The sequence below is a fragment of the Chinchilla lanigera genome, unplaced genomic scaffold (genome assembly GCF_000276665.1).
Source record: "Chinchilla lanigera isolate Chin_1 unplaced genomic scaffold, ChiLan1.0 scaffold00054, whole genome shotgun sequence".
NCBI lineage: Eukaryota > Metazoa > Chordata > Mammalia > Rodentia > Chinchillidae > Chinchilla > Chinchilla lanigera.
The window spans coordinates 4198569-4226095 of NW_004955455.1; the positions used below are offsets into that span (position 1 = coordinate 4198569).

At 37.1% G+C, this 27527-nt stretch overlaps 1 protein-coding gene across 11 annotated transcripts in view; it reads left to right on the forward strand.

The window, feature by feature from the left end:
• LOC102012925 (myotubularin-related protein 3) overlaps positions 1-27527 on the forward strand; it is a 143922-nt gene that overhangs the window by 77855 nt on the left and 38540 nt on the right. For 7 of the 11 annotated variants that reach the window (XM_005396231.2, XM_005396229.2, XM_005396230.2 and 4 more), the window contains 6 exons: positions 2088-2172; positions 9609-9698; positions 10079-10195; positions 12975-13004; positions 17880-17962; positions 20308-20474. In XM_005396231.2, the coding sequence (XP_005396288.1) occupies positions 2170-2172; positions 9609-9698; positions 10079-10195; positions 12975-13004; positions 17880-17962; positions 20308-20474 (490 nt within the window). In that variant the 5' untranslated portion in view covers positions 2088-2169. The remainder of the gene's footprint in view (positions 1-2087; positions 2173-9608; positions 9699-10078; positions 10196-12974; positions 13005-17879; positions 17963-20307; positions 20475-27527) is intronic. The other 4 variants (XM_005396233.2, XM_005396234.2, XM_005396237.2 and 1 more) reach the window with 1 other exon arrangement.

Consider the following 27527-nt stretch of genomic DNA (forward strand, 5'->3'; position numbering starts at 1 on the left):
AAATCATGTTATAGTATTTTGGATTTCTAAGCTAAGTCAGACCATGACGATTTGGTTTAGTTTTTTTGGAGGGGGAGGGCAACAGGGTTAGTTCAGACTGGCCTTGAGCTTGCTTTGTAGCCCAGGCTAGTCACAGACTTGCAACAATCCTCCTGCCTCAGCCTCCTGAGTGCTGGGATTACGGCTGTGTGCCACCATGCCTGGCTTCCTTGGTTTAGATTTGAAGAAATGGTAAGAGTGATTCTGACTTGGCTTATCGTTGAATCATATACTTCTCCTTCATTCTTTCAGTCTGTCAAGAATGGCATATGCTAAGCCCCTGACTTTGCCCTTCTTAGCCTTTCCACATACACTTACTCCTGAGTTGTGGCTTTTATGCCATTCATACACTGATATCTCCCACATTTTATTTCTGACTTTCCTCTTCTTGATCTCCAATCATGTTTATTGAGTACTTTACTTGGGTGTCTTCAGTTGGCTATCTACTAAGCATCACAAACACAGGTCTAAAACAGAACTCCTTGGGGCTGGGGATTTAGCTCAGCGGCAAAAGCGCCTGCCTGGCATGTGCAAGGTCGTGAGTTTGGTGCCCGGTACCGCAGAAAAGCCAAAAAAAAAAAAGAATAAAACAGAACTCCTTGCTCATGTTGCTTCTTCTCTCCTCTATGAGGGGGAGAATCCATTTTTCTTAATGGGTATCAGTAAATGGGAAATCCTGGCTTCCCATAGTATAGGCAGAAAGTTGGACTTCTCTGTCTCACTTTTTCTTTTTTTTTGGATAGGGTCTTGCTGTGTAGTTTAGGCTGGTCTTGAACTCATAGTCCTCTTGCCTTAGCCTCTGGATTGCTAGGATTACAAGTGTGCTCTACCACATCTGGCTTCTTTATCTCACTCTTGAGTCATCAGCTCAAGTCTTGTGGACAGTACTTTCAAAGATATCCATTCTGCAACATCCTACCATTTCTATCACTGCTGCCTTGTAAATACTATATTGTTTGGATTATTACAGTAGCCTTCAAACTGGTCTCCTTCTTTCTTTGCTCCTCATTTCAACAGGCTAGACGGTTACATACCCAGCCACCACAGTAAAATGATGGCACTTCTCTTCTCACAACCTCCAACAATTCCACATGATCTGGGCCCGGTTATTCCATTTACTCACTTAACTTTGCTCTTCCAGAGCTTATGTTGAAATTGAAGCTCACCTCCCTAAAATATCCTTTGTTCCTAGAATTCTAGCAAACCAGAAATGTTGGCTTTGCATGAAACTAAATTACTCAAAGAAAAGAGCAGCTTTTAAAGATGATAAAGTACTCGGGCATTTTTCCCTTTCCTTTTTTCTTGTTTCAAAAATCTATGTAAAAGATATTATTAGTACATTGTAAGTTTTCAGGTGAGTATAGAATATTGGAGTAATCAGGCAGTTTGTTTGCTCATGTTTTGGGTATTACTAAGTCAGTTTTCTTCCTGCAGATAGGGAGATCCATTTTGAATAAGATAATCACACAAACATCCTCAAAAATTATAAGAATGTTTTTTGATTTGCAGATTGATTTTTTTTTTTTTTTTTTTTTTTTTTTTTTTTTTTGGTACTGGGAATTGGACTCAGGACCTTGTGCTTGCCAGGCAGGCTCTTATGCCACTGAGCTATATCTCCAGCCCCTTGCAGATTGATTTTAATTATTGCTTTATTATTTTCATTCAAGGTCTGTAATATTTGTTGTATAGGATTGTTAGTAGTTGCTATCTTTTTTGTACAACTTAAGTTCAGAAGGATTTGGTGTGTTTTTTTTTTGGTTTTTTTCTGGTGCCAGGAATTGAACTCATGACGTTGCGCTTGCCAGGCAGGCACTGTGCTGCTGAGCTAAATCCCCAGCCCCTAAGTTCAGAAGGATTTGTACAAAAGCATTATCAAATTTGGAATTGACTAGTGAGAATCGACTGGATGATATTCAACTTTTTCTTGGCTGATTCCGGTCAGGTTTTTAGGTCCATGTAAATGCAGTCCTTTTAATTAGAGTCTAGCTAATTATGGGGAAAACTGTTGCCAATTTTGTCCTTTTTTTTTTTTTTCTTTCAAATAAAAGATCTGAGCATAAGAGAAAGAAGAGTCTTGTCAGACACTGAAGAAGGGACGGGGATCTCTCCTCCTAATCTGGGCCTCCTGTCATGGTAAGTACAAGGCAATAAGAGAATTGGAGTTGAACTCAATCCTGATAATTTAAGTCAACACTAACGTATATGTAGTTAACCCATTTCTATTTTTATAGGAAATTATTTCATTTTTCCTTTTTATAGAACTCTCGTCTTGTTTCTCTTATTTACTAAAGAGTAATAAAGGGAATCACTGTACAGAGCAGTTTTATTTCTGTTAATTTGAATTCTGTGAGTTCAGTAATGTGTCTCATTAAGTCAGCTAGTAAGAGGAATCAAGACTGATTAACACATGGTTCTTGGGTTCTTTTTAATTCCGTCTTTCCTAGGAAGCTGAGCTAGTGGTACAGCTCAGTGGTAGAGTACATGTGTCCTGTGCACAAGGTCATCAATTCAACCCCCAGAAACCCCCAAATTAAAAAAGCCTAGGAAACAAGATGTAGTAAAAATGCTTTTTATGTGTTTATTAGTTTAGGTATGTGTAAAATTATGAGGTGATCATCTACATACTTGTTTTTAATTCATAAAATTATACTGTGTACAACATGTTTTGAAATTTGTGTTTGTAGAATGGCCAAATTAAACTAACATGCATTATTTTACATAGCATACATTTTTAATAAATTTACCTTTTGGACAGAGCCTTTTCCTACTTTATGTGTTCTATCTTTTTAAGGCAGTATTTTGATCTCATAATAGTGCAGCTCTGAATACCTTGTCTTGACTCTTTGGCTAAAAAGAGCATATAATGAATGTAACAGTGACTTGTGGACCATTTAGGGTTCAGTGTAGGCAGAGATAGAGCAACAAGCCAGTCATATTTTTATCAGTCTTGAGGATGTGTAAACAGTGCTTCAAGGCTTAAAAGAGAAATGATTGTCTGTAATATTGTCCTGTTTCTACCTTGTGATGTTTCCTAGGTCTAAACTGTTTCATGCTGGTGCACAAAGAAAAGATTGAAAAGACCATGTTAATTTCAAGCTTCATTAGGGACATAGTAGAAAATACTTTTCAAAATTAAAAACAAACTTAAAAAAAACCAAAACAATCCAATTCAGAAATGTCAGGAAAAAGAGGAGAAAGGTAACTGCTCACTTCTTGAAGATGGGCCAATTTTTTTTGTTAGTTTGTAGGCATTATTAAAACTCTTTGTTTTTTTCCAATTCCCAAACATTGATGAACTTTTGCTGGTGTTTTGCTAAACTATATTTTAATAGTTTTTCCAGAGTTTTTTTTTTTTTAATTAATTAAAAAACACTCGTCTTTTAAATGGTATGCATGTCAGTGTTTATGATTAGCAAATAGTGGGGTTTATGGAAACAGTGCTGAGAGTTTATTCTTCAGTTTATACCACACAGCAGTAGCATTGTCCTCCTCTTCCTGGTGCTGCAGCAGTTTCTGTGGTGCCCAGTAGATAGCCTCTTCGGCCCTTTTGCTACAGATATGCTCTGGAAAAGCTGCTGTGTATGATAGTTGGGGAACAGCATAGCCAATGTGTCTTTTTTGTTAAAGCAGCATTATAACATTTTTAAAAAAATTCTTATTTATAATTATACCAACAGAACTCATGGTTGTATGTATTCCTTTCTGACTACGACATGTCATGTGTGTGTGTTTTATGTAGCTAGAACAATACATAATTATCTACTGTGCATATTTTACTAAGTGAAGTAACCATTTGCCCATGTTGATTCATTGGATTCCTATTGTTCTTAATCCATAGTTTTTGTGTAGAAAATTGTACAGCATTGAACCTGCTGGGTTTTTAAAAAACTATCTTTTTAATATATATACTTCTGTACTAATTTGAGCATAATATGGTTTTATTTTTTATTTTTTTGTGGGGAGAAAAGGAACCCTTATACATAGATCCCTTTTAATTTTTATTTTTTTCATAATAGGCTTTATATTTAAAATTTATATATATATATATAAGGGTATTAAAATATAATTTTAATGGCTCTTGAATTGAAGTCTGTCTTTGAGAGGTGAGGCATTAGAACAATGTTTTCATGTTTTGTTTGGAAAATGTCAAACCTTTGTGAGGGGAAAAACGTACAGTGAATTCTGATACACATCATTCAGGTTCAGTGTAAGGTCATACCTACTCTTACGTTTTCTGATCCCCACTTTCTACCTACTACCCCTCTGGATTATTTTAACATAAATTCCAAGGGAATTGTATACATCAGGGAAAGTATATTTTTAACAGCCTTTAGTACCTGTCTTAAAAATAGTGAACATGGCAGCCAGGTATGGTGGCACACACCTGTGATCCTGTTCCTTGAAGGCTGAAGCAAGAGAATAGCAAGTTCAAGGCCACCCTGGGCTACATAAAGGGTTCCAGACCAGCCTGAACCACATAATGAGACTCTGTCTTTGGGGTTATGGGTTGGGGAGTGAATGGAATTGACCATAATCAGACTGGTGATTACTTTCATTTTTACATTTTGCAAACATGAGCACTAGAAATAAATTCATCTAACAGGACTAATTGGTCAACAGTCTCTTCTTCCGTTCTACTTAATTTATCTATAATGTTGATTTCCCTCTTATCCTGCATAATTTAATCAAAAGCAGAAACCAACCCCTCTGATTTCATGGAGTTGGGTGGAGACTGAGAATGACCAGATTCCACAGTGCCCAGTAATGTGGGAAATTGACAATGTGGAATGCATTTTCTAATACTAGTAAATTACTGCTTGTAGTCTAGGAAAAGTTTGTTTCCAAGTGGCTTATCAGGCCACCACTTTCCAGTATCTGTCTTCTCCCAGTTTCTCACTCTGTCACCTATGTCAAATTTGGCTCCTTGTTACTCACAAACTCACAGAAACTATAATAAAGGTGTAGCCAGTTCATTCAGCTGCCAAATTCAGCTCTTTAATGAAGTATTTTTTCAGTCAGCCTTCTAGGAAGTTAGTGCACAGTTAGTCTTAATGTTAATCTTTGGAAATTAAGTTCATTTTTATGCACACGGGGAAAATATTTTTTAAGCTTTACAGGTAACATGAGCTAAGATAATATCATTTAAAAGAGTATTTATTTAATTAAACTGTAAAAAGCAAGTATTTTGTGCTCTTGCTGGCCCTATTCTCAGTTCTTTTACATTGAAAACCATTCATTCCATTTTCAGTTTTCAGTAGCTGCTGCTGCTGCTTTTTTTTTTTTTTTAAAGTAGCTTCTTTGGTTACATATATATTGGACAGGATTAGCCTCCAAGTGAGGATTCTAGCAAGAATGAGTAGGTTAAATAAATGGCTTCTCTCATTTTTCTTTTCTTTCCTCCTTTCTCCCTCCTCCCCTCCCTCTACGCTCCCTTTCTCCCTTTTCTCCCTCTCCTTCTCTCATACTTTTCCTCCCTCCCTTACCCGCTCCTTTCCTGCTTCTCTGCTACAGTATTTCAGTTCTCAGCTTTTCAGTTAAAGTCTGACCCAACAGAAAACTGGGTCAGGGAATCACTTAGAGAAATAATAAACACCTCTATAAAATGATTTTAAACACAGTGGAAATGTAGACATTATACATTTATGTGAGTTTAAAGCTGGTTAATGTGATGCTGGGAAGGTATGTTTAAAGTGTACTTGTTGTATAGTTTGTAAGAGTCTTTAAAACCGCCTGCCCACTGTGTTTTTCTACAGCATTTCCTACCTGTCCTCATACTTACAAGAGAAAAATTGATTCCTTTTAAAAAAATGACTCCCTATAATAACTTCCCTCCATTTCTTCACTTATTTGTTGACCTCAGAAAAAATGAGTGGAAAGGGATGAAATGGTACAGATTGACAGAACACTTCTAACAAGTTATTTTGGTGATTACAGGGTTGGAGCCATTTACAGACCTTGGTATACTCTGGATAATTATATTACTTTAAGAGAACCCCAAACTGATACCAGCTTTATTAAAGTATACCAAGTTCCTTAAGTACAGTTACTTGTTTTGGCTGTATGAGGAACTGAAAAGACTTCTATAATTTTGCTTTTGAAACTATTGTCAACTATAAGCTTTTTTTTTTTTTTTTTTAAAGAAACGTTCTTGCCTTGTAGTCAGGCTGGCCTTGAACTCAAAGTAGTAGTCTTGCCTCATTTTGTCACCTTTCTGAGTACTGAGATTATAGGCATGAATCACTACATCCTGCTGTCAGCTGTAGTTCTTAACAATCATGGTCAATTTCAGCAGTCATGGAGAGGTGACATTAGCTTAAAATGAACTTTTGAAAATATACATGTTTAGATTGAAATTTTGTAACTTTTCATAGTATTTTACGAATTTATACAGGTTTTAAAATTTTATTTTTATAATTTGAGTCCATTTGTTTCCTTCCAAATTTTAAATACCAAACTTTTGTGTGTGGAGGGGGAGACCCATGAAAATATATAGCTCAAGATAGTGCCCTTATAGAAGTGCTAGGTCACGTCAGTTAATTAGTAGTAATGATGCTGGAATAGTAGGTGAGGTGGTTGTTTTTCAGGTTATTAGGATGGCTTTTCCTATTATAGATTAACAATCAGAGAATAGTTTTAGGGAAAATGTGACTTTTCAAATCAGAACAGCTTTAATTGGTACGTATGTAGTATTATAGTGTGGAGCAGCGGTTCTGGCACTCTTGGTGTCAGGATATTTTTTACATTCTGAAATTATTGAGGACATCCAAGAAGAGTTGCATATTTAACTGTATTTACCGTATTGCAAATCAAAGCTGAGAAATCTTTAAAATGTCCATAAAATTATTTGAAAATAGTAGTAACAGACCAGTTATATGGTAGCATAAATAACACATTTGAAAAATAACTTTTTTTTCTCATCCAAAATAGTGTGGAGAATGGTATTGTTTTTGCACTTTTCAAATCTTTTTTTTTGAGACAGAGTCTTACTATATATATAGTTCAGGCTGGGTTAGAACTCATTAGGTAGCCCTGGCGTCCTGCCTCAACCCTCCTGAGTATAAGGGTTACTGAGGTGCACCACCACATCTGGCTACTTTCCACATCTCTTTAATGTTTGGCTCAGATGTCAGCTAGATTCTTGTCACTGTTGCATTTAGTCTGTTACAGTGTGTTCTTTTGTTTCAAGTATATGAGGAAAACCCAGCCTCACACAGATAGGAAGGTAGAAAAGGAAAGAGTACTTTAAATTTTTTTCTCAATAATTGTATTTTTCTTAAATACTATACCAAAACTTGACTAGTGGTATGTTTTTAAAGGTTAGCTGCAGGTGGAACCTGAAACTGTATCAGTGAACCTTTGGGTATTTTTTTTTTTTTTTTTGGTTTTTCTCCGGTACCGGGAACTGAACTCAACGACCTTAAGCTTGCCAGGCAGGCGCTTTTGCCGCTGAGCTAAATCCCCAGCCCCACCTTTGGGTATTCTTTATGTTAAAACATTGATCTCTCTTGCACTTTTTTTCTTATTTTTTTTGTGGGGGAGGGAGCAGCTGGGGTTGGAACCTAGGGCCTAGAACATGCTAAGTAAGCTTTCTACCACTGAATTACATTCTCAGCCCTTATTTTCTACTTTGAATAAGTCCTTGCATGACTTTGAAATTTTCAGACAGGATCTCAGTAAGTTGCTAGATTGGCCAGGCTGACTTTGAATTTGTGATCCTCTTGCCTCAGCCTCCTGGAGTGCTAGGTTTTCAGGCTTGTGCCACCACACCTGGCCCATGCGTGATTTTATTTATTTATTTATTTAATTTTTTTGGTACCAGGAATCACCCTCAGGACCTTATACTTGCCAGGCGGGTGCTGTGCTGCTGAGCTACATCCCCGGCCCCCATGCAGGATTTTTAAACGTCTTACAAATGTTGACATATAATTAATACTTTTTACAAAGAAAATCACATTTCATAAAATCACCACTAATTTTATAACAGTCCTAAGGATTTGGAAGCTGTTAAATTCATGGTGACAGATGGCAGGTCTTCCAGAATGGTAATTTTTGCATAAAATCTTTGTTATTGGCAGCTGATACTGTCATTGGGGAAAAGATCTGTCACATGCCCAAGTCCGAATGTCCATAGTTTGTCCATCAGTTGCTCTTTCTGTTAAAAATAATACTTAAATTTAAAAAATGACTAGTTCAGCATATAATTCATATAGTTGTATAAGTGCTTTACCTGAAGACAACCGTAATACTTCAGTGGAATTTTTCCTACTGTATCATTTCATTATTAATGAAATTGCTGCCACTTCTTTGATTGTGCCTGCAGTTTTTCCCACTAGTTCTTTTTGTACTATTAGAACAAATATCAACACATCAGAAAAAAGGCAAATAATGTTATAATATTCTGAAGGTAGTTGTGACCTCGCAAGGCCCCTATGAAGGCCTCGGAATCTACACACGTTAGAGAATCACACTGAAACCTCTACAGACTATGAGCCAAAATAAGGCTCTCCTTTAACTTGTGGTTGCCAGGTATTTTTTTCCCCCCAGCAACAAGAAAGTAATTGAAACAATAACTTTTTTATACAAATTATAATTCAGGTGGAATTGAGACAAGAATTTTTTTGTTTCACCTTTTGAAATTGGTTTAACAGAAATAGACCATTTTGCGATATAAGGTGGAGTAAACTAGGGATAATGGTTCACATGATTTTAGTTTGGGAAATTCTTTTTTTATTTTTTTTAGACAGGATCTTGCTATGTAGTTCAGCCTGGCCTTAAACTCTTGGTGATCCTCCTGCCTCAGCCTCCCAAGTGCTGGAGTTACAGGCATGCACCATATGCCTGGCTGATTTTATTCTTAAATAATTGAGAATGTACCCATCAAAAATAAGAATTTGAGATTATAATTTAAAGAGAAAAACACTTTTTCAGTTTCTCTTCAGTGATTGTACTAACATGCTGTTATTGACCAACAGAAATGGTGTGATGTCTGACTTTCTTGACATCATTGTATTCTCAGAGTAACCTATGTTAGTTAGCTTTTCATTTCTGTAACAAATACCTGAGGTCAATTTAAAAGGAGGAAAGATTCATTTTATCTCATAGTTTTAGGGATTTTAGTCCATTGTTGGTTGAGCTGTTCCTTTTGGGCCTTTGGGTTGACAGTACTTCATCATGGGAACAAATGGCAGAGGAAGCTTCTTTCTTCAGGATGGCCAGGAAACAAGGAAAAACGGGCTTGGATCCCAATATCCCCTCTAAGGAAAGCTCCCAGTGACTCATCTTCTTCCTGCTAGGCCTGCCACTTGCCCAGTAGTGTCACAGACTGGCAACCAACCCTTTAACATGGGGGCCTTTGAGGGACACTTAGCACACCTAGTATATTAATCTATTTGGGAGACACATAACATCTAATATACTGGAATACTTTTGAAATAAATATTTTTTATTTGAGCTTTTCTGTCTGTTCATCTTTGTCATTGGATTTCTGTTGGGATTATGTGAGTAAAATGGCAGAAAAACAATGCAAGTGACCAGAAGTCTTAAAATTAAAGATTTTTGGGTCTTTCCAGGATGAAGAGACTCGGCACAGTCTTGAGTGCATCCAGGCCAATCAAATCTTTCCCAGGAAGCAGCTGATTAGGGAGGATGAGAATCTTCAGGTAAGTAAGGATACTTTTAATTATGTAATACATATTTAGCATCATAGTAATGACGTAGCAAAGCTAATGAGTTGAAGTGATGCCTCATATTGTATATATTTTTTCCTACAGCATACATAAGATGAAAAACATCTTTCATTTTAGCAAAGCTTATTTTCTGAAAATTACTTTTTGAGATGATTTTCTCTATCATTGCTATTTCTTTGTCTACAGTTTTCATAAGTAGGTATATTTGAATTATATGGGTATAAATCTTTAGGTCCCTTACTCATTTGCTTTAAACTTGGATGACAGAGGATTTACCATCCATTCACCTGATCCATGTTTGAAACGTGCTTTACTGCTTGAGAACTCTGAAGATTTCTTCTTCCCTTTTGAAGGTTCCTTTCCTTGAGCTTCATGGAGAGAGCACAGAGTATGTGGGCCGTGCTGAGGATGCCATTATTGCCCTTTCTAATTATAGACTTCACATCAAATTCAAAGAGTCTCTTGTTAATGTAAGTAATTACTAACTGTTCTCCCTTTAGGTAGCTGGAGAAGTTGAAAAACTTGGTAATGTCCTCAAGGAGAGGAGAGTCATATACAGAACTGGGTGTGTGAAAGCACTATGTGAGAGAAAAGCACTGCTTTTCTCTCAATTAATTTAGCACTCAAGACTTTCAGTTAGTGAGCAAAACTTACGCTTTCTTTAAAATGATTCACTTAGTTGTCAGTTGAGGGGTTTATTGTTTATTTAACACTGAACAATTTGTACTAGATCTTGCTGTATTGTTTTATAAAAGTAGAAAGACTGAATAAGCTTTATTTCCTTAATCTGTGGTGGTTACCAGCTGCTTAAGTTGAGATAATTTTCTGTGCCTCAATGTCAGATGATGAGATGTTCTTTGAGCTTATGGCAGACTCTCATTATAGGATGAAGTTACTCTAATGGCTCCTAAGTGGTATAAGTATAGATGTTAAGTAAAATGCTTATTTGCATAATGGACTATATATTATTGAAGAAAAGGAAGGCTCTCAATTCCCAAGAGTACATTTACCCCTTTTCGTTTATGAGTCCTCTCAGTGAACTGGTTCTTCCAGAGCACTGCTATCATTAATGTCTTAAATGAAACCTGTAAGGGCTCATAAGTTCACATACTTCCACTGAACCAGTACCTTCATCATTTCTCGCTTGCTAGTGTTATGGCTTTCTGTACTTAAGTGCTAGCACAGAGAAATGTGTTATGACACCTTGTAAGAGCTCAGGACTATTCTTCCATCTGATTGGGTGTTTCGGGGTTTATTTGGGAATTCTTTAAAATCCGTCATTTTCATTCATTTTACCAGTCCAAAAGTTACCTTTTCCTGAAGTCTCATGCTTTGATTTATATTTCAGAGGCTGCTGTTTTCTTAGTGGTTGAATGTTACAATTTATTTATTATTATTATTTGTAGTTAAGCATTCATGTCTAGGAGCTGTTTTAGTCTAAATTCCTCCCTCTCAATGGACTGGTTCTTCCAGAGCACTGCTATCTTCTCACTTTGCATACTCTACCTTGTCTCCTGCCCAGAGACCTTCTCTTCATCTGTCAAAACTCAGTTTAGTTGATAATTTCATTTATGAACTTGTGCTCAGTTCTAGTTCCCTCCCTGATGGTTAATTAGACTCATGTGATTTCTTCTGTATTTTAAACATATTTTGCCAGCATTTACTAGACATGTTGTAATTTTTTGCTTATTCATCTTTGTACCTTCAGAATCCAGCATGTCTCCTGATGTCATGCTATTCAATAAATATTAAGTGAATTGAAGTTAATAGGGATTTGAAATGGATATTAGACCATTTTCTCTCTTTTGGATTTAAAGTTCATTTATTAAAACAATGTATTTTTATGTGAATAGACCTGTGTCATCATTTGTCTCCAAGAGTATCTGTAGAAGTAGGTTATTTACTGCTTTATCTGTGTTCTTCTTTTTTGACCCATTCCCTTACGCAAAAGTGTTTTTCCTAGCATTGTAACCCTCTAAAGCTTGGAGCCTACAAGTCACTTAAAAACCCCAAATAATGGCTTTGCACTGAGTGGGTGGGGCAAGAGAGGGAGAGAAATTGTGTATAAGTATTTTGGCATTGTGGTGATTATAAACATTTCATATTATAATAGCCTGATGCTTCTCCATACCAGTACATTAATCTCTATACACTTAGTACTAAGGTTCTGCGTTACTTTTCTCATTGCTGAGACAAAATACCCAACACCCAAAGTTAAAGAAGGAAAGATTTATTTAGCTCACAGTTTGTAGACATTTCAGTCCATCATTGGTTGGCTCTAATCGGTGGCATGGCAGACCAGCATTGCAGAGGAGAAACAGTTCATGGCAGGCAGAAGGTAGCAAAGCAACAGGGGACAAGACAGACCTCTTTCTGACTCTTATATTGTATCCAGGCTACTGGGATTAAGGCTGTGCCAGACCAGTCAGTGGACTGATTTAGTGATCACCCACCCTTAGTCCTAGCACCTTTAATCCTAGCATTGCATGATGAACCAGTCACACACACTAGATTCAGCCACCTCTGAAAAAGCCCCCACCTATGACCACGTGAGGCTTTGAGGGGATCTAAAACACAAGCTATAGCAGGTTGCTAAAATCTGGGTTACTCCAGAAGATAATGGCTCTTCCTGCATCAGGTCCTGGATGAAAACCAGAGTGTTGGTATTGATATCGCCCCTTATTCCCTCCCTCCTTCCATTCCTCTGTCAGATAAGTATTTCAGTAAAATACATGAGATTAGTAGAACCTCCCTCATCCCTCATCATATTCAATAAACTATATGAGGTTCTGAAGATTCCCTGATAAAGGTTATTACTATCTAAATCAAACACATTTAAACCATTAGAACTCAAATGTGCCGTCTGTTGCGGCATGCCCCACTTTGCATCATTTAGCCCCTTAGAAAATGACTTGCCATCAAGTTTTAAATAGCTACCTGATAGCATGTATTTTGTTTTAATTTCACAGCACATTGAGTAAAATGTGTCAGTAGATTTAGATAACCATAAACATCGTTAATCTATACACATTGACTGAATATCAATATTCAAGTCCTAGAATAAAGAACCTGTGTACAGGAGGAGTTCATTTGTAACATTTAAGGTATGAGTTGCTTCATTCTTTTTCCCAAACTATATTTTAATATATATACAGCTATATTTCTTGAAGTGTAGATAATTGATAAACAAGTAAGTGTTCAACTGGAATTTATGAAAGTTTAAACAATTTTTGTTGTGTAATTCAATAGACTGCTTCTCACTCTACTGCTGAAATCCCAGTAAGTAGCATGAGAGTCCTAGCTGGTTGCTGCACCTGTGCTTGGAACAAATTGGTTTTGTGTGTCAGATGTTCACCATGAAAATCAACAAAATGTACCCTCTCTGCATGACTCCCTTCCCTATCACCAAAGTTCTAGTAATAAGTTCTGATGAGATCAGTATATGGGATGAAGATGAAGCCTCAGCTTATACATAAGCAATGGAATAAAGATCTTTAAAAACTAGACCACTTTTTTTTTTGGTCTTTTTGAGACAGGGTCTCTCTATGCAGTTTAGGCTGTCCTTGCGCTCACTTGGTAGCCCAGGCTGGTCTTCAACTCGCAATGATCCTCCTGCCTCAGCCTCCCGCAGACCACATTTTCAGCAATAACAATTATAAAATCAACATTAGTGTTTAAAGTGTCTGTTTCCAGGCTGATCTGTCATGCCTGTTGGGAAGAAGTATAGAAATATAACAATTGGGAACACCTCTCCTTTGTATTTCCTTGCATTTTCCGTTATCCAGCAACCACTTTTATCCCCTCAGCACCAGAGGGAGGAAATTTTTTAGCATTCTTGTACTAGTGGAAGCTTGTGAAACAAGTACCAAGGGAAATACTTAGTATATGTCCAAAGTGAACAGTAAAGAGTGTTGATCCTTATTTTATGAAATTTTTCTTTCTCTGACTGGTCTTTAAAAGGGGAAAGATTTATATGACCTGAAGAGAAACTAGAGGATGGTCTTTAAGTGAGATGATTTAGTGAAATTCCATATTTTATTACAGATTTTAGGTTTAGATTCATTACTTTTATTTTTACTCGTATTGCTGTTTTTACTTCAGGTGTGCACACAGGGTTAGTACTGGTTAGTACTTCCTGTTCAGTCAGTTAAAATGAATGGTTTTTTCTTGTGCTTTAAAGTAATGCACGTGCACACACAACCAGAATGAATTGAGGAGGTAAATATAGCAGAATATGATGCTAGATTCCTGTGTAATGTGACAGTATTGTGGATCTTTAACACGTTTGCATGCCTGCTAAGTTTTAAACTGCTGTTCTGCTTTTTTGGATTGATGCTCATGGGTTTTGGTGCCTGGGATGTAACTTTTGGTGTCTTGAAGACTTGATTAACAGCATTTAGTGTGTTGGATGCATTGTTTGAACATGAGTTTGATGGAATTTGAAATAGGATAAGCACTGTAATAAGATAGAATTGCTTGGCAGCTAGAATATAAAGGGGAAAGAAATTAATGTGTTCATGATGGAGCCATAATTTTTATGTCTTAAAAATTGGTGGCTCTGATTTGAATTTGATTGTTGACACTGGCTTGAAACACCAAAAGTACATGTGTGACTGTCAAATGGCTTTTACCACTTTCAAGGGGATCTCTGATTACATTAATGTGAAGAAAGACCAGATGTCATCATATTATACAATTTCTAATAGGGCACTTGTAAGATTTCCTTGTTAAAATTTAGAGAATTATTGATAAACTATTCATGAATATAAATAAATTTAATTAAATTTGTTGATTATTGTAATGATTAATTGTATGAATAGTATTAATATTTATATTTGGGCAGTAATTTTTCAAGTTCAAGCAACTGATTTGTTCTGATAGAATTTTACTTTTATTAATAGACCAATAAAGGTGACATAGATTTGTTTATACCGTGAATGGTACAAGCCACCCAATGGAACAGACATGTTTATAACACCAGTGGATCAGGCTGGCAGGAATGTGTTAAGGGGATTGGGGTAGGGAGATAAGGTAACAAATCCATGGGCTAGAGATTTGAAAGTAATTTTAGATTTCTTCTGCAGATGGAATTGCCTCCAAGGATCTTCATTTAAATTTTGTTTTTCTCATGATGTTTGGTGGAGAGGCCACTTCTTTTGTGAAAGAAAATCAGAGTATACAGACAAGAAGGACACTCTTAGAGGAAGAAAGGCAGGATAGATATGGTGGAAGGATCCCAGGCTAGAGGGCACACATGAGTTCTGGACTGGACTTTGGTGTTAGCTTATGGGGTACCTGTCTAAACTCCTTGAGCTAGGAAGTAGACTGGCATTAATCTTTAAATCTTTGCTTAGGAGACTGATTATTGGGTATGCTTTATCATGGAAATAGTGATAAGTCCTTTTCATATGTGAGGAAAGTTGAGAAAGCTAGGTCAGTTGGTAGACCTTAAGAAGTAGAGAAATTTAGTTATGTTTTGGCTCGATGTATGCGGGTGGGAGAAGAAGTCTGCTCTGCCTTTTTAAAAAGAGGAGGCAGTCTGTGGAGGGAGTACTGAAGGGAAAGCAGAATGGAGAAGGGAAAAGATATAAAGTGATATAAATTGGGTTTCTCTTTAAAGTGTTATTTTTGCTACACATTAGTCTTCCCTGTATGTGGCAGTCTGCATGAGGATTAAAATCTGCTGTTGTCCATGTCTGTCACTTGAGTACATATGGTTGTTTTTGGTGACTTCCTAGTATCTTCACTCTGATTTGAATGCCTAGAACCAACATTTTGTTTTTAAAGTGTGATATGAAAATTTATTATTGAATGGACTTTAGGTAGCAGATACAGTGGTACCTCGGTTCACAAACATAATTCTTTCTGTGATTCTGGTTGCAAACTGAAGTGGACAAGAACCAAATCAAATTCAGTGGTTAGGTTCAGTGTTGATCTTATGGGGAAATTTGATTCACTTCTTGTCCAGTTTAGTTCAGTTTGCTACCAGAATAATGGAAAGAATTAAGTTTGTGAACTGATGTACCACTGTAATTTGTGTGCTCTGAAGTGTTTTGTAATTATTCTGGAAGTTCTTGCAAGAGCCCCTGGGCTTTGGTCCAGTAATAGTGATATAAAACTTACATATTCTTTGTAGCAAAGTTGCACAGTGTGACCTGCCTCCCCCAGCAGCTACTAATAGAGTTAGTGGTTTTTACCTTTTCTAGCAATAAGAAAGACAATTGGAGGGGACCTGGGTTGCGACTGACTGCTGGCAGAGCAACCACTCAGTGTGAATTTGTAAAACTCACTCTTACTTCACCCCCAGGCTTTTCTCCGGCCCTGTACACAAATTACTGAATTGTGACCATCTGAGATTCAGAAATCACCAACTGGGTGGCATTTAGCAAGGCTGATGGTTGACCCAGGGAAGCCAAGAAACAGGCAGATCTTTAACTGATAAAATTTTAGAAAAGTGAGACCAGAACTCAGGCTTTTCAGTTGCTAGTCTGGCAGCCACTAGCTGTGGGATTGAGGGTAACCAGAGTACATTTTAAAAATAAAGTGATGAGGCACCCAAAGAGGACTGGCCTAAGAACGAGTCAGTGTCATCTTCTAATCTCTTTTTAATCTCTTCCTCCTTTCCTCCTATCAGCCCCCCCCCCATGCAACAGGTCTTGAGAGAATTTTTAACCTCATCACCTGCAGTTTTTTATAGCGTCTTGGGAGTAAGGACATTTAAAAACAGAGAGCCAAAGCTTTTTTTCCTCTCAGAACACAAGCAAGATTTCTTAGTCTTTTCCCTAACGACCAGTCCCGTTACAATTGCAAGGGAATTTTTATAGATTATAAACAGAAGCAAGAAGCCTTTAATTCTGAGTTAAAAACTCCCAGCCATTTATCTGGATAATATTTTACTTTCTTCTCTTTTTTAATCCCTGCCCCAGTTTCTGTTTGTTTCAGACTTCCAGCACTGGCTTCTTTTTGATCTCTGCATCCTCATTTTGAGAATTCTCTTATTGACTGTGGCAGCTGTGTGGTGGGACAGAGTTTATAGGAACCCTGTTTCTGAAACTGGCTCAGCTGACAGAGGGCCACCCTGTGCAGGCAGCCCTCTTGTTTCTCTCTGCATTAGAGGAAATCGCCGCGTCCTCATGCTGAATAGAACTGTTGGAATGCTACTTGCAAGTCCCAGAGCCACATTTTCGCAGGACTTGACATAGTGTATCCACCCTTCTTCTAAGGGATGAATATCCATTTAATTATTTTTCAGGCTCTTTTGAAGGTTTGGAAATTGCTTTTTGAAGCCAGAGGTTGAATCAAGATAATTTCAGGGACGGGGAGGGAAGACCTGTCACCCTAAGAATTTGTAGCCCCTTCGGATGCCCCACCCCACGTCTCCCTTATCTGGTCTCCTTTCACTGTTGTACATAATCCTGTGTTTAGTAGAGTCTGCTGACCAGATTGGCGGGGTGAGAACCGTTTTAGCCTGATCAGACTTCAAGCTATATTTGGCAACTGGTCTTTGAAGCTAGTTACCTAGTTTTAGGGTCTTTGACTGCTGTGTGACCTTTTCCCTTCCTCCTGATAATTTGTGGGTCTGTTTTTCTGAGCATGGATCCTGACCAGCAGCTAGTGTCCCGTAATCTTTTCTTTGCAATCCATTGGCAATTTAGGCTTCCAGACTTTTTTTTTAAGAGCCTCCTTTGCCGATGCTAAGCTCTAAGTTCACTTTGTCATTTGGCATAATCAACAGGTAGATTCCCATTTGCCCTCAGATCTTTAGTTCTTTTCTGTAAGCAAGGTGGGATTGTTATTCTAGTACCCTTCATCTTTTGTGTCATTACAAATTCTAGCCAGCTATAGCATTTAAAAGTAGTACTTTGAGAGATGAGCTTATGAATATAGTGCTAGAGAAATGTATTTCACTTCTCTCCCAGAGGTGATCCTTCTTTTTTGTTGTCTTCATGTATGTCATGACTTGAGGCCATTGATAGAGAGTAAGAGAAGCCCTAATTTGTTCTGTGGTAAATCACTTGAGTACTTGATCTTGCTAAATTTGCAGTTCTGTCTACTTCTTTCCCCTGTAGAACTTTCTAATCAGTCTTGTTGGACACACTGAAGGACTGTAAGGTCAGTGCCTTTTTGACTAAGAAGACTTCTTTTTAATTGTAGGTTCCATTGCAGCTTATAGAAAGTGTTGAATGTCGAGATATATTTCAGCTTCATTTAACTTGCAAAGACTGCAAAGTTATCAGGTATGTGGTATGTTTGTGCAGCTGTTTGTGTGGAAAATATTTTTTAAAGAGTAGATATATGATTCAGTAACTCAGCTAAATACCTTTTGAGGTCAGCCTTGTTAAGAATATTTCCTAAGTTAGTTAGTGCCTGAAACATTTTACCTTTAGCATATTTTGCATGTTGGTAGATGCTTTTCCTTTTGTATTTGAAAATACCAAATTTTTAAAACATGCAAAAATAGAAATAGTACACAATAGCGTACTATTTCACTTACTGAGTCACCCATAGTTAACACTTTACCTCAATTTGCTTTATCATTTGCAGAATCTTTCAGTATGTGAGGGGTGGAAGGGGAGAAAAAGGTTTTTTTCTGAACAATTTGAGAGTAAATTACATAAGCATGACTGTTTAATTCCAAAATATTTTTGTGTCTTCAAAGAAAAAAGATTATTTTTATACATGACCATGGTATCACTATCAACTTCACAATTTTATTATATTGATATATTTTATCCAGTCTTCTATTTATGTTCAAATTTTAATGGTTGACTTAATGATGTCCTTTATAGCATTCTCCCCTACCTCCACCTCATTCACTACAGGATTCAGTCTAGGTCAGATAATACATTTAGCTTCTATGACTTGAGAGCCTTCTTTCACGTGCAACATTTTCCTCAGTCTTTCTTTGTCTTTTATAACATTTATATTTTAAAGTGTTTTGTTTTAATAGAATTTGTTTCTCATATTTCATTTCTCCAGTATTTCTTCAAGATTAAATTGAGGTTTCTTAGCTGGAATACTGTGTATATGGTGATGTACCATTTTCAGGGTGTGGTATAGTGTCACATCCAGAGGCAGACAATCCACTTGTCCCTCAGTGATGAATTTGATTACTTTAGTCAAGGTGTGACCTGATTTTCATATAATTTCCTTAGTTTCTAGTAAACAGTCTATGTATGGAGAGGTCTTCTAAAAAACACAGATGTCTTACTTCACATCAAAATTTCTCCATAGGTTGAGCATCCTTAATGATTTTTATCTGATCTAACTATAATGGTTGCAAAATGATGCCTTTTAAATTCTTCAAATTTTATCCCTTTGGCCTGTTTTGGCATACCAGTAAATATTGTGTGCTGGCATATTGATGAGGCACATTTAGTGGCTGAAACATTTTACCTTGTTAGAGACAAGGGAGAGGTTTAAGTGACCTTCTTAGTTTTAAGGTAAATGTTTACATTGCTTTTGAGCCAGTGAAATTTGACTTACATTTGATAGATAGTGGATATCACTCACAGTTTAAAAAGCCTACTTTTTTGTATATTAACATACTACACTGTTCTGCTGTAGAGTTACTGTGAAATAAACATGACTACAAAAAAAAGCATACTTTTAAATTACTCAGTTTTTATTATGTTTAGAAAGTCAAAGCACTTCAACCCTCAAAAAAGTCAGTTTGCAGTAGTTATCTTAACCCCTCAGTTGTATATCCTGAATATTACCATTAATATCAGAATTGTTTTGTTCTCTTTGTGGTCACAGCTGAAAATTTCAATGTAATCCACCTTAGTTTGGATCCAAAGATGGTGATTTGTTTTCGTTGCTAAGTAGACAAATTTAAAAGTTACTCTTTTAGTGAAGGAGGTGTAGTAGCACACATTTGTAATCCCAGCACTCTAAAAGACTGAGGTAGTCAGATCTCAGATTAGAGCCCCGCCTGAGCTACTTAGCAACTTAGTGAGACCATCTCTCAAAATTTGAGGAAGAAAAAGGGGTGTGGAAGTGGCTAGGGATGTAGATCAGTGAGAAAATCTTGGGTTCAGTCCCCTGTAGAGCCCAAACAATGGTACCCACCACACACACACACACACACACACACACACACACACACATTCCCTCCTTCTCTCCCTCCCTCCCTCCCTCCTTCCCTCACTAACTGGCTAAAAATAGTGCCTTTTTATTTTTAGCACGGTCTGTTATGTCACAACAAAACAAAAAGGACTTTCTAAACATTTTTTAAGAAGGATAACCATACAACTGAAGTGGAATGGGATCTCATCCATGAAAAGGGTAGTTGCCATTTTTTTTCAGTAGTTGTCCTTAATCGCGAAAGAGGTTTCATAAATTAAAAGAATAGATTTCATACCTGTCCACCTTCTTTTTGTTTGCACTGCTGACTAAAATTTGTTTGGCCCATTTTTATTATAAATAGTAGTGAATGTGTGAGTGATTACTTGTGATGTGTTTTTCATTGGAGTTAATTAACCACTTCACTATGAATAGGGAGTCTTAAAATGGTGACTTTCCTTAGAGTTCATAGTCCATTATTATCTGATTACATTCATATTTGTTTGGCTTTGCAAAGGTGTCAGTTCTCAACATTTGAGCAGTGTCAAGATTGGCTCAAGAGGCTGAATAATGCAATTCGACCACCTGCTAAAATAGAAGATCTCTTTTCATTTGCATACCACGCTTGGTGCATGGAGGTCTACGCCAGTGAAAAAGAACAACATGGAGACCTGTGCAGACCAGGTAGGGCTTTCTAAAATGTGTAGATGGCCAGGAGCCTTATCAAGCTAAGCTGGAGGTACACTTAACATGAAATGGCATACCTTGGCTTTCTTGTATTCAATCAGTGTATATTTTATGGAGTACCTAGCATGTGCCCATTCTTCTTCTAAGTGTAATTAGAACATGGTTTCTCCTTCTAGAGAAAAGGAAAAATACTGGATTTGGTATGACATCCTGCTAGACCTAAAAGCAATTATAAAAAGGTTCATAGATATCCTGAATGGAAGGGAGCTGCGAGTTTTGTGCATGTGTTTGGGAAAACTTTGCATTAAAAATGACTTATGTGTAGATTTTGGAGGTTGAATGGGAATAAATTGATAAAGAATGGGGAAAAGAACATTAGATAGTAGATAGCATTGACAGAGATACACAGGTATGACGATAGAGATTAGTGAAATAGAAAATGGCCTCTTGCTATCATAGCATTTGTTTTTAAGTCATAGGTGACCTGTTATCACCTCTTTCTGCCTATAGATGAAGAAACTAGAGACAAACAGATCTAGAGAGGCCACGTGTCTTCCTCACCTTCAATTAGACACACAGCCTGTACTGAAATTTAGGTTTCCTAACTCCTCATGTTGTCATTGTCCTCTTCAGTATCTTTCTTCTTCTGAAATGACAACTCAAGATCGTGTCATTTCTTTGTATATAGTTTTCTGTAAACTTTATGCTACCATAAATAAATTTTGCTGGTCCATCAGTGGCTCTTCAGTATGTCAGGTTTAGAAGCTGTGAGCCCTCCTGGAGTGTTTACTTTGGAGACTGTGTCTGTGTGTGTTTGTGTGTGTATGTCACTGAGGATAGTACCCAGGAGCTTGTGCATAACAGCAGGCACTGTACCACTGAGCTAAATGCCTACCTAGCCTTTTTTTGTGACAGGGTCACACTGCACTGCCCAGATTGGCCTTGAACTTGTGATCATCCTGCCTCAGCAGACTTTTTCCCTTGAATTTGTAATTTTAATCCAGAATCTTCAATATTCTAAGTCAGTCCTGAGTAATTATAAACCTTTAAAGCTAATCTAGCTGTGTATATAATCACTTTGTTCCCTGCTCATCACTGATTAAAACTTTTGGCTCAGATTATTTTATTTAAAATACTTAGAACATAAGTATTATCTTATTTAAAAAGATGCTTTGATATAAATACTTTTGTTTGGTCTTCATGATCTCATCAAATAGGGTAGGCTGGTTTGTCTGTTTTAGGAACAAAAGAAAGGCTCAGGGTTAAAGATTATTGCCAAGACCCAGTGCTAGTCATTAAAAGAAGTGGATTAAGACCAGCCCTCACTTATTGAGAGTCAAGTCTGTGGGGTTCTGTGGATACAGAGCTTCAAGAATAGAAGCATCTGCCTTGGTGGAGCCTCAGGAAAAGGCTGAGAATCCAAACTTCTTCCAAGCCTGTCCCAGTGGGTAACACCCATAGTCAACCACTAGAGACGGCACCAGCTTTGAAAGTTTATGTGAGGGCACTTAAACCATCTCTCACTTTACTCTCTTAACCATTGCCCCACTCCCTTTTTTTTTTTTTTTCTCCTGTTTCTCATCGTTTATTGACATGCCATCACATTTTATTTTTCAGTTTATGGCTGTTTTCAAGTTTTGAGTTTTTTAAATGATTAGTTAGAGGCTATGAAGTGCACAAATCTCATATATTTGCTGAGTTTTCAACGATTGCATCTTACATATTTTTTACTTTCTACTATCTCCTAGAATAATTAAGGAGTACATTGCATTGCATTGTTATATGAGAACTATGATTTATTTTAAGATCTCTAACTCCAAGAAGTATTCCCCAATTTTGGGTTGCCAGCCAAAGATGAAAAATCGTCATCTTTTTTTAAGGGACTTTATTGTTTTGATAATTTTAGTTGTTTCTTTTGTATTTAGGCCAACTCTTAGGATATTACTAAGATTTACTATGTGAAAGCTTTATTCTTATTTTACTGTTATTTATGGGTAGCATTGTCCTAAGGAGGAGGGTCCTGAGACCCTTCCCTACCTCATGACATCTGGTATTCTTTGGCCATTGCCAGGGAGAGAACCACAATATCCAGTGTCTTTTCAGGGGTGTTCTTTTCTTTTTAAGGCAAGGTCTTATTATGTAGTCAGGCTGTCCTTGGACTCACACTGTAGCCCATGCTGGCCTCAACTCCAGGTAATCCTCTTGCCTCAGCCTTTTAAGATTATAGGCATGCAACCACCATGCCTGGCTTTTTCAGGGCTTCTGATACCTGGGGACATGGAAGGGATAAAGTACTGATTTTTAAGTTCAAAAACTTGGATTTCAAACCTATACTGTACTGTTTAATTGAAAATAATTCTAAGCGAGTCATTTATCCTTTCTGCCCCTTGGTTTCCTTTGTTCTTCAGATTGGGACATTCATATTCTTTCTGCCCAAACTGATCAAAGATCTTTTTTTTTTTTTTTTTGGTCCTTTTGAGACAGGATCTCCCTGTGTAGTTCAGGCTGGCCTTGAGCTCACTTTGTAGCCCAGGCTGGCCTCGAACTCGCAGTGATCCTCCCGCCTCAGTCTCCCAAGTGCGGGGATTACAGGTGTGCAACACCATGCCCGGCCCAAGATCTTGCAGATCAAATATGATCTAATATGTTGATATTTAGTGCAGAGTTCAATTAGGAAATATTTAAATGTCTCCTATGTGCCATGCTTATGAAAAATGTTTGGAAATTATACAACTAAAGATAATGTCACAATAATTGATTGGTTGGAAATTCTCTATAATTAAAGGTTGCGTCTTGTTTCTTCCTAAGATGCACAGCCCACAGTAAAGGAAACCTGCCTCTACTCATATGGAATCTTAACTGTATTTTAATGACTTTGTTTGAATGGGTGTATATGTGTGACTTTCCTTTTATTTATTTTCACTATGGAGTACATAGGAAAAACTAGATTTTAGCAAAAAATACTGTGGGGTAATTTTTAAAGCCAGTTAACCTGTTTCTTCTGTCTGTATCCTGTAGTGTTGAGTGTTAGTGATAGCTACAGTACAATTCACCAAATATGAGCATTCCAAACAACCACATTCTTATAAGTCCTCTAAAGGATAAGACAACCCCTGAAATATTTCAGAATGATGCCCTTGTATATTCTGCCCTAGTATATGAGATTACATGCATAGAGCAGAGGAGTAGGAATTAGTTTAGTTTTTAGTTATTGATAATTTTGGTTTTTTTTCATTTTTTAAAAATTTCAGTTTATTGGTACAATTTAGGAATACATAATAACCACATTCATTATAGGGAATGTGTATCTGTACATGATAAATCTTGATTCCTCCCCTCCCCCCAATTCCCATCCCCTTTTCTTCAAACCCCATCCCGTCCCGTTCACAAAGCTCAGTTTTCATTTTATCCTTCTTTTCTCTTTTTTCCTTTCCTTACCTCTTTCCCTATTTCTCTTTCAACAGTTTCTTCCTGTCTCACAATATCTATTGTACGCTTACTTACGTTATTATTTACATTTTCAGTTTCTCACACCAGAGGGATGATGCAATATTTACACATGTGTGTCAAGTTTATTTCACTTAGGATTATTGTTTCAAGGTCCATCCATCTAACTATAAATGTCTTAATTTTATCTTTCTTTATGGCAGGGTAATACTTCATGGTATAAAAAAACCCACACCTTATTTTTATCCATTCATTGGTTGATGAGCATTTGGGTTGCTTCCAAGATTGAGCTATTACAAACTGTGCTGCTATAAACATGGGTGCACATATATTGCAGTAATATGATGCTTTTAATTCTTCTGGGCAGATACCCAGAGGGGAATAACTGGGTCAAACGGGCCTGCTAATCCTAGCTTTTTGAGGAGTCTGCACACTGATTTCTATGGTGGTTACACCAGCCTATACTCTCACTAACATTGGAGAAGGATTCCCTTTTCTCTACAGCCCTGCCAGCATTTGTTATTGGTTGTCTTCTTGATAATAGCTGTTCTTTCTGGAGTAAGCTGGAACCTCAGCATTGCTTTAATTTGTGTCTCTCAGATGACCAATGATGTTAAACAATTTTTCATTTATATATTTGTTGTTTGTAGTACTACTTCTGAGAAATGTCTATTCATCTCAGAAGCCTATTTTTTGGATTGGGTCTTTGAATTTGGAGTCTGACGTTTTTTAGTTCTTTATATGATCTAGATGTTAGTCTTTTGTCTGAAGAGCAGCTGGCATAGATTTTTTTCCTACTCTGTTGGTTGTCTTTTCATTCTGTTGGTGATGTCTTTTGCTGTGCAAAAGCTTTTTAATGAGATCCTAGTTGTTGATTCCTTGTGATAGTTCCTGTGTGGTCCCAGTTTTGTTCATAGTCTGCCTATACCTTTGTCTTCCAGAGTTCTACTTACTCTATCTTCCAGCAGATTTAGTGTTTCTGTTTTAATATTTAGATTGTTGATCCTTTCAGATTTTAATTTATTAAAATCAGGAACAAGACAAGGATGTCCACTATTACTGCTCCTATCCAGTATAGTTCTGGAAACATTGCCCAGAGCAATGAGACACGAGAAAGAAATAAAAGGAATAATGATAGGAAAGGAAGAAGTTAAATTATCATTATTTGCAGATGACATGATACTCTACATAGAACATCCCAAAAAATCCACCAAAGGATGTCAGATTTAATAGCCAGATTCAGTAGAGTAGCTGGGTACAAAGTCAGCACTCAAAAATCAATAGCATTCCTGTTCACAAATAGTAAACTCACTGAAAGAAAAATTAGGGAAACAACACCCTTCACAATAGCATCAAAAAAAAAAGTGAACTCCTCGGGAATCAGTCTGACGAAGGAAGTAAAAGATCTCTACATTGAAAACTACACTATTCTGAAAAAGTAGATCAAAGAGGATTATCAGAAAATGGAAAGATAGCCCTTGTTCTTGGGTAGGAAGAACCAACTTAGTGAAAACAACTATACTCCCAAAATGGCTATGTGGATTTAATGCAATCCCAATCAAAATACCATTAGCATACCTCACAGAAAACATACCTAAAGTTCATCTGGAACCAAAAGAAGACGTAGAATTGCAAAAGCAATTCTGGGTAACAAAGGCAAGTCAGAGGGCATCATAATTTCCTGACCTGAAATTATACTACAAATGTATTGTGATAAAAACAGCATGGTACTGGCAACAAAACAGACCTGAGGATTAGTGGAACAGACTAGAAGATGCAGAAACAACTCCAAATGTACTCAACCACCTGATCTTTGACAAAGGGGCCATGCACATTCCTGGAAGAACGATAGCCTCTTTAATAAATGGTGTTGGAAAAACTAGCTTTCCACATACCAAAGACTAAAAGTAGTTTAGTCCTTAGCAATTAATATAACCTTTTATGGGTTCTTTTCTCTGTACCGTGTTAGGAGTAGAATGTGTCCGAGAGGATGAAAATGGGGGAATTACATCATTGTCCTGGTATTCATATAAATTTTAGTTAAGCCAGCAATACTGTGACCATCGCTGTAGGTCTTATTTCACTTTGGAAGAAGTCTCAACATTGCTACTGGAGTTGACTGGTGAAACCTGCTGCAAAAGCCTTGCCAAACTTTTGACTCTGCTGTGAGCCCTATTTCACATTCTAAATGAGCAGACTCAAAAGCTTCTTTTTGCTGTGCCCTGAACTTCCTCAACTCCAGATTCATTTCAGCTGGCTTGGCCGTGGGTGTAGCTCAGTGGCATAACGCCTGACTGGCAAGCGTGAGGTTGTGAGTTCAATTCCCGGTACCAAAAATAAAGACACACAGCTCATTTTAGCTGGCTTCTGGGTGATGGCTCTTACTGGAGCCATTAATCTGGAGTCCAACATTAGAGTCCTGACAACAGGCAGTTGAGCTGCTTGTTCAGCATTAAGCCTAGCTCTCCTAGCTCTCCTTAAATAGGTCATACGTCATGTTTATCCACAAACAACCTATGACTCCAGGCTTGAATACAGTCCAGGAAATTCAAACCTTTTCTCTGATCTGGTCTGCTTCTTCATTTTGATGGGTATAAGTCTGTCTCTTCTATCACAGGCCTTTAGCTGGCGTGTGTAGTTGGTTTCAGTACTCAGAATCAGCCAGGAAACTAGATTTTTGGGAGGAATTTTGTTTTTAAATTGTAGATTGACTTTGTGTTTGGGATAGAGGGAGCACATTTCTTTAAAAGATTTTATCCTCTGAAAGGAAAATTGTTGGACTGTATGTCATTGTAGTATAAGAAAAACACTACGCATTAGGAAGTATGCACCTGTAATCCCAGCACTCTGTGAAGCCAGAGAATCACAAGGTCAAGTGCAGCCTGGACAACTTAGCAACTTAACAAGACCCTGTCTGAAAACAAAAAGAGCTAGAGATGTACTTCACTGTGAAAGTCCTGGGTTCAATTCCCAGAGCCCCTTTCTTCACCCCCATAAAAAAGCTAAATGTTAAAAATGTTGGGGGTGGAGGAGGCAGACAGGAAAAATTTACATGGAAATATAAAAGCCAACAAAACTGTATGGGTCCAGTATATAAGTTGGGATATTGCAACATATCCAGTATTGAATTACCTGAGACATGGGAATTCTGAGATAGAAGGGAAATTTAGCAGTAGGTATATTTTGTGTTCACTTTTTTGACTAAATAGATACTAAGTGAACATCCAAAACAGTTTGCACAAGTTAAATTGTCCATGTATATAAAATCTGCTGCTCAATTTTTTTTGGAAGTAGTGGTTTTTAAACTAAAGGTTTGGCTGTGTTAGTGGGTTATGAAATAAAATTTTGAAGAAATGAATTAGAACAGGAAATATCAAAAGGCATGACAGTAAGAGTGAGTATTGCTTTATGAATCCCCATTAAGAAATACTTGCATTTGTGATGGACAATTTAATTCTTACTATGGCTAGTTTTAAAGTTTGTGAAATCACTACTTTAGAGGATACAAAGACAGTTAAAACTTCTTAAGGAATTTGAAGTAACAGATTTCCTAAGACTACTACTGAGTATGTTTCTCTGTGTAGTTAGAATTTTGTGCTCTGG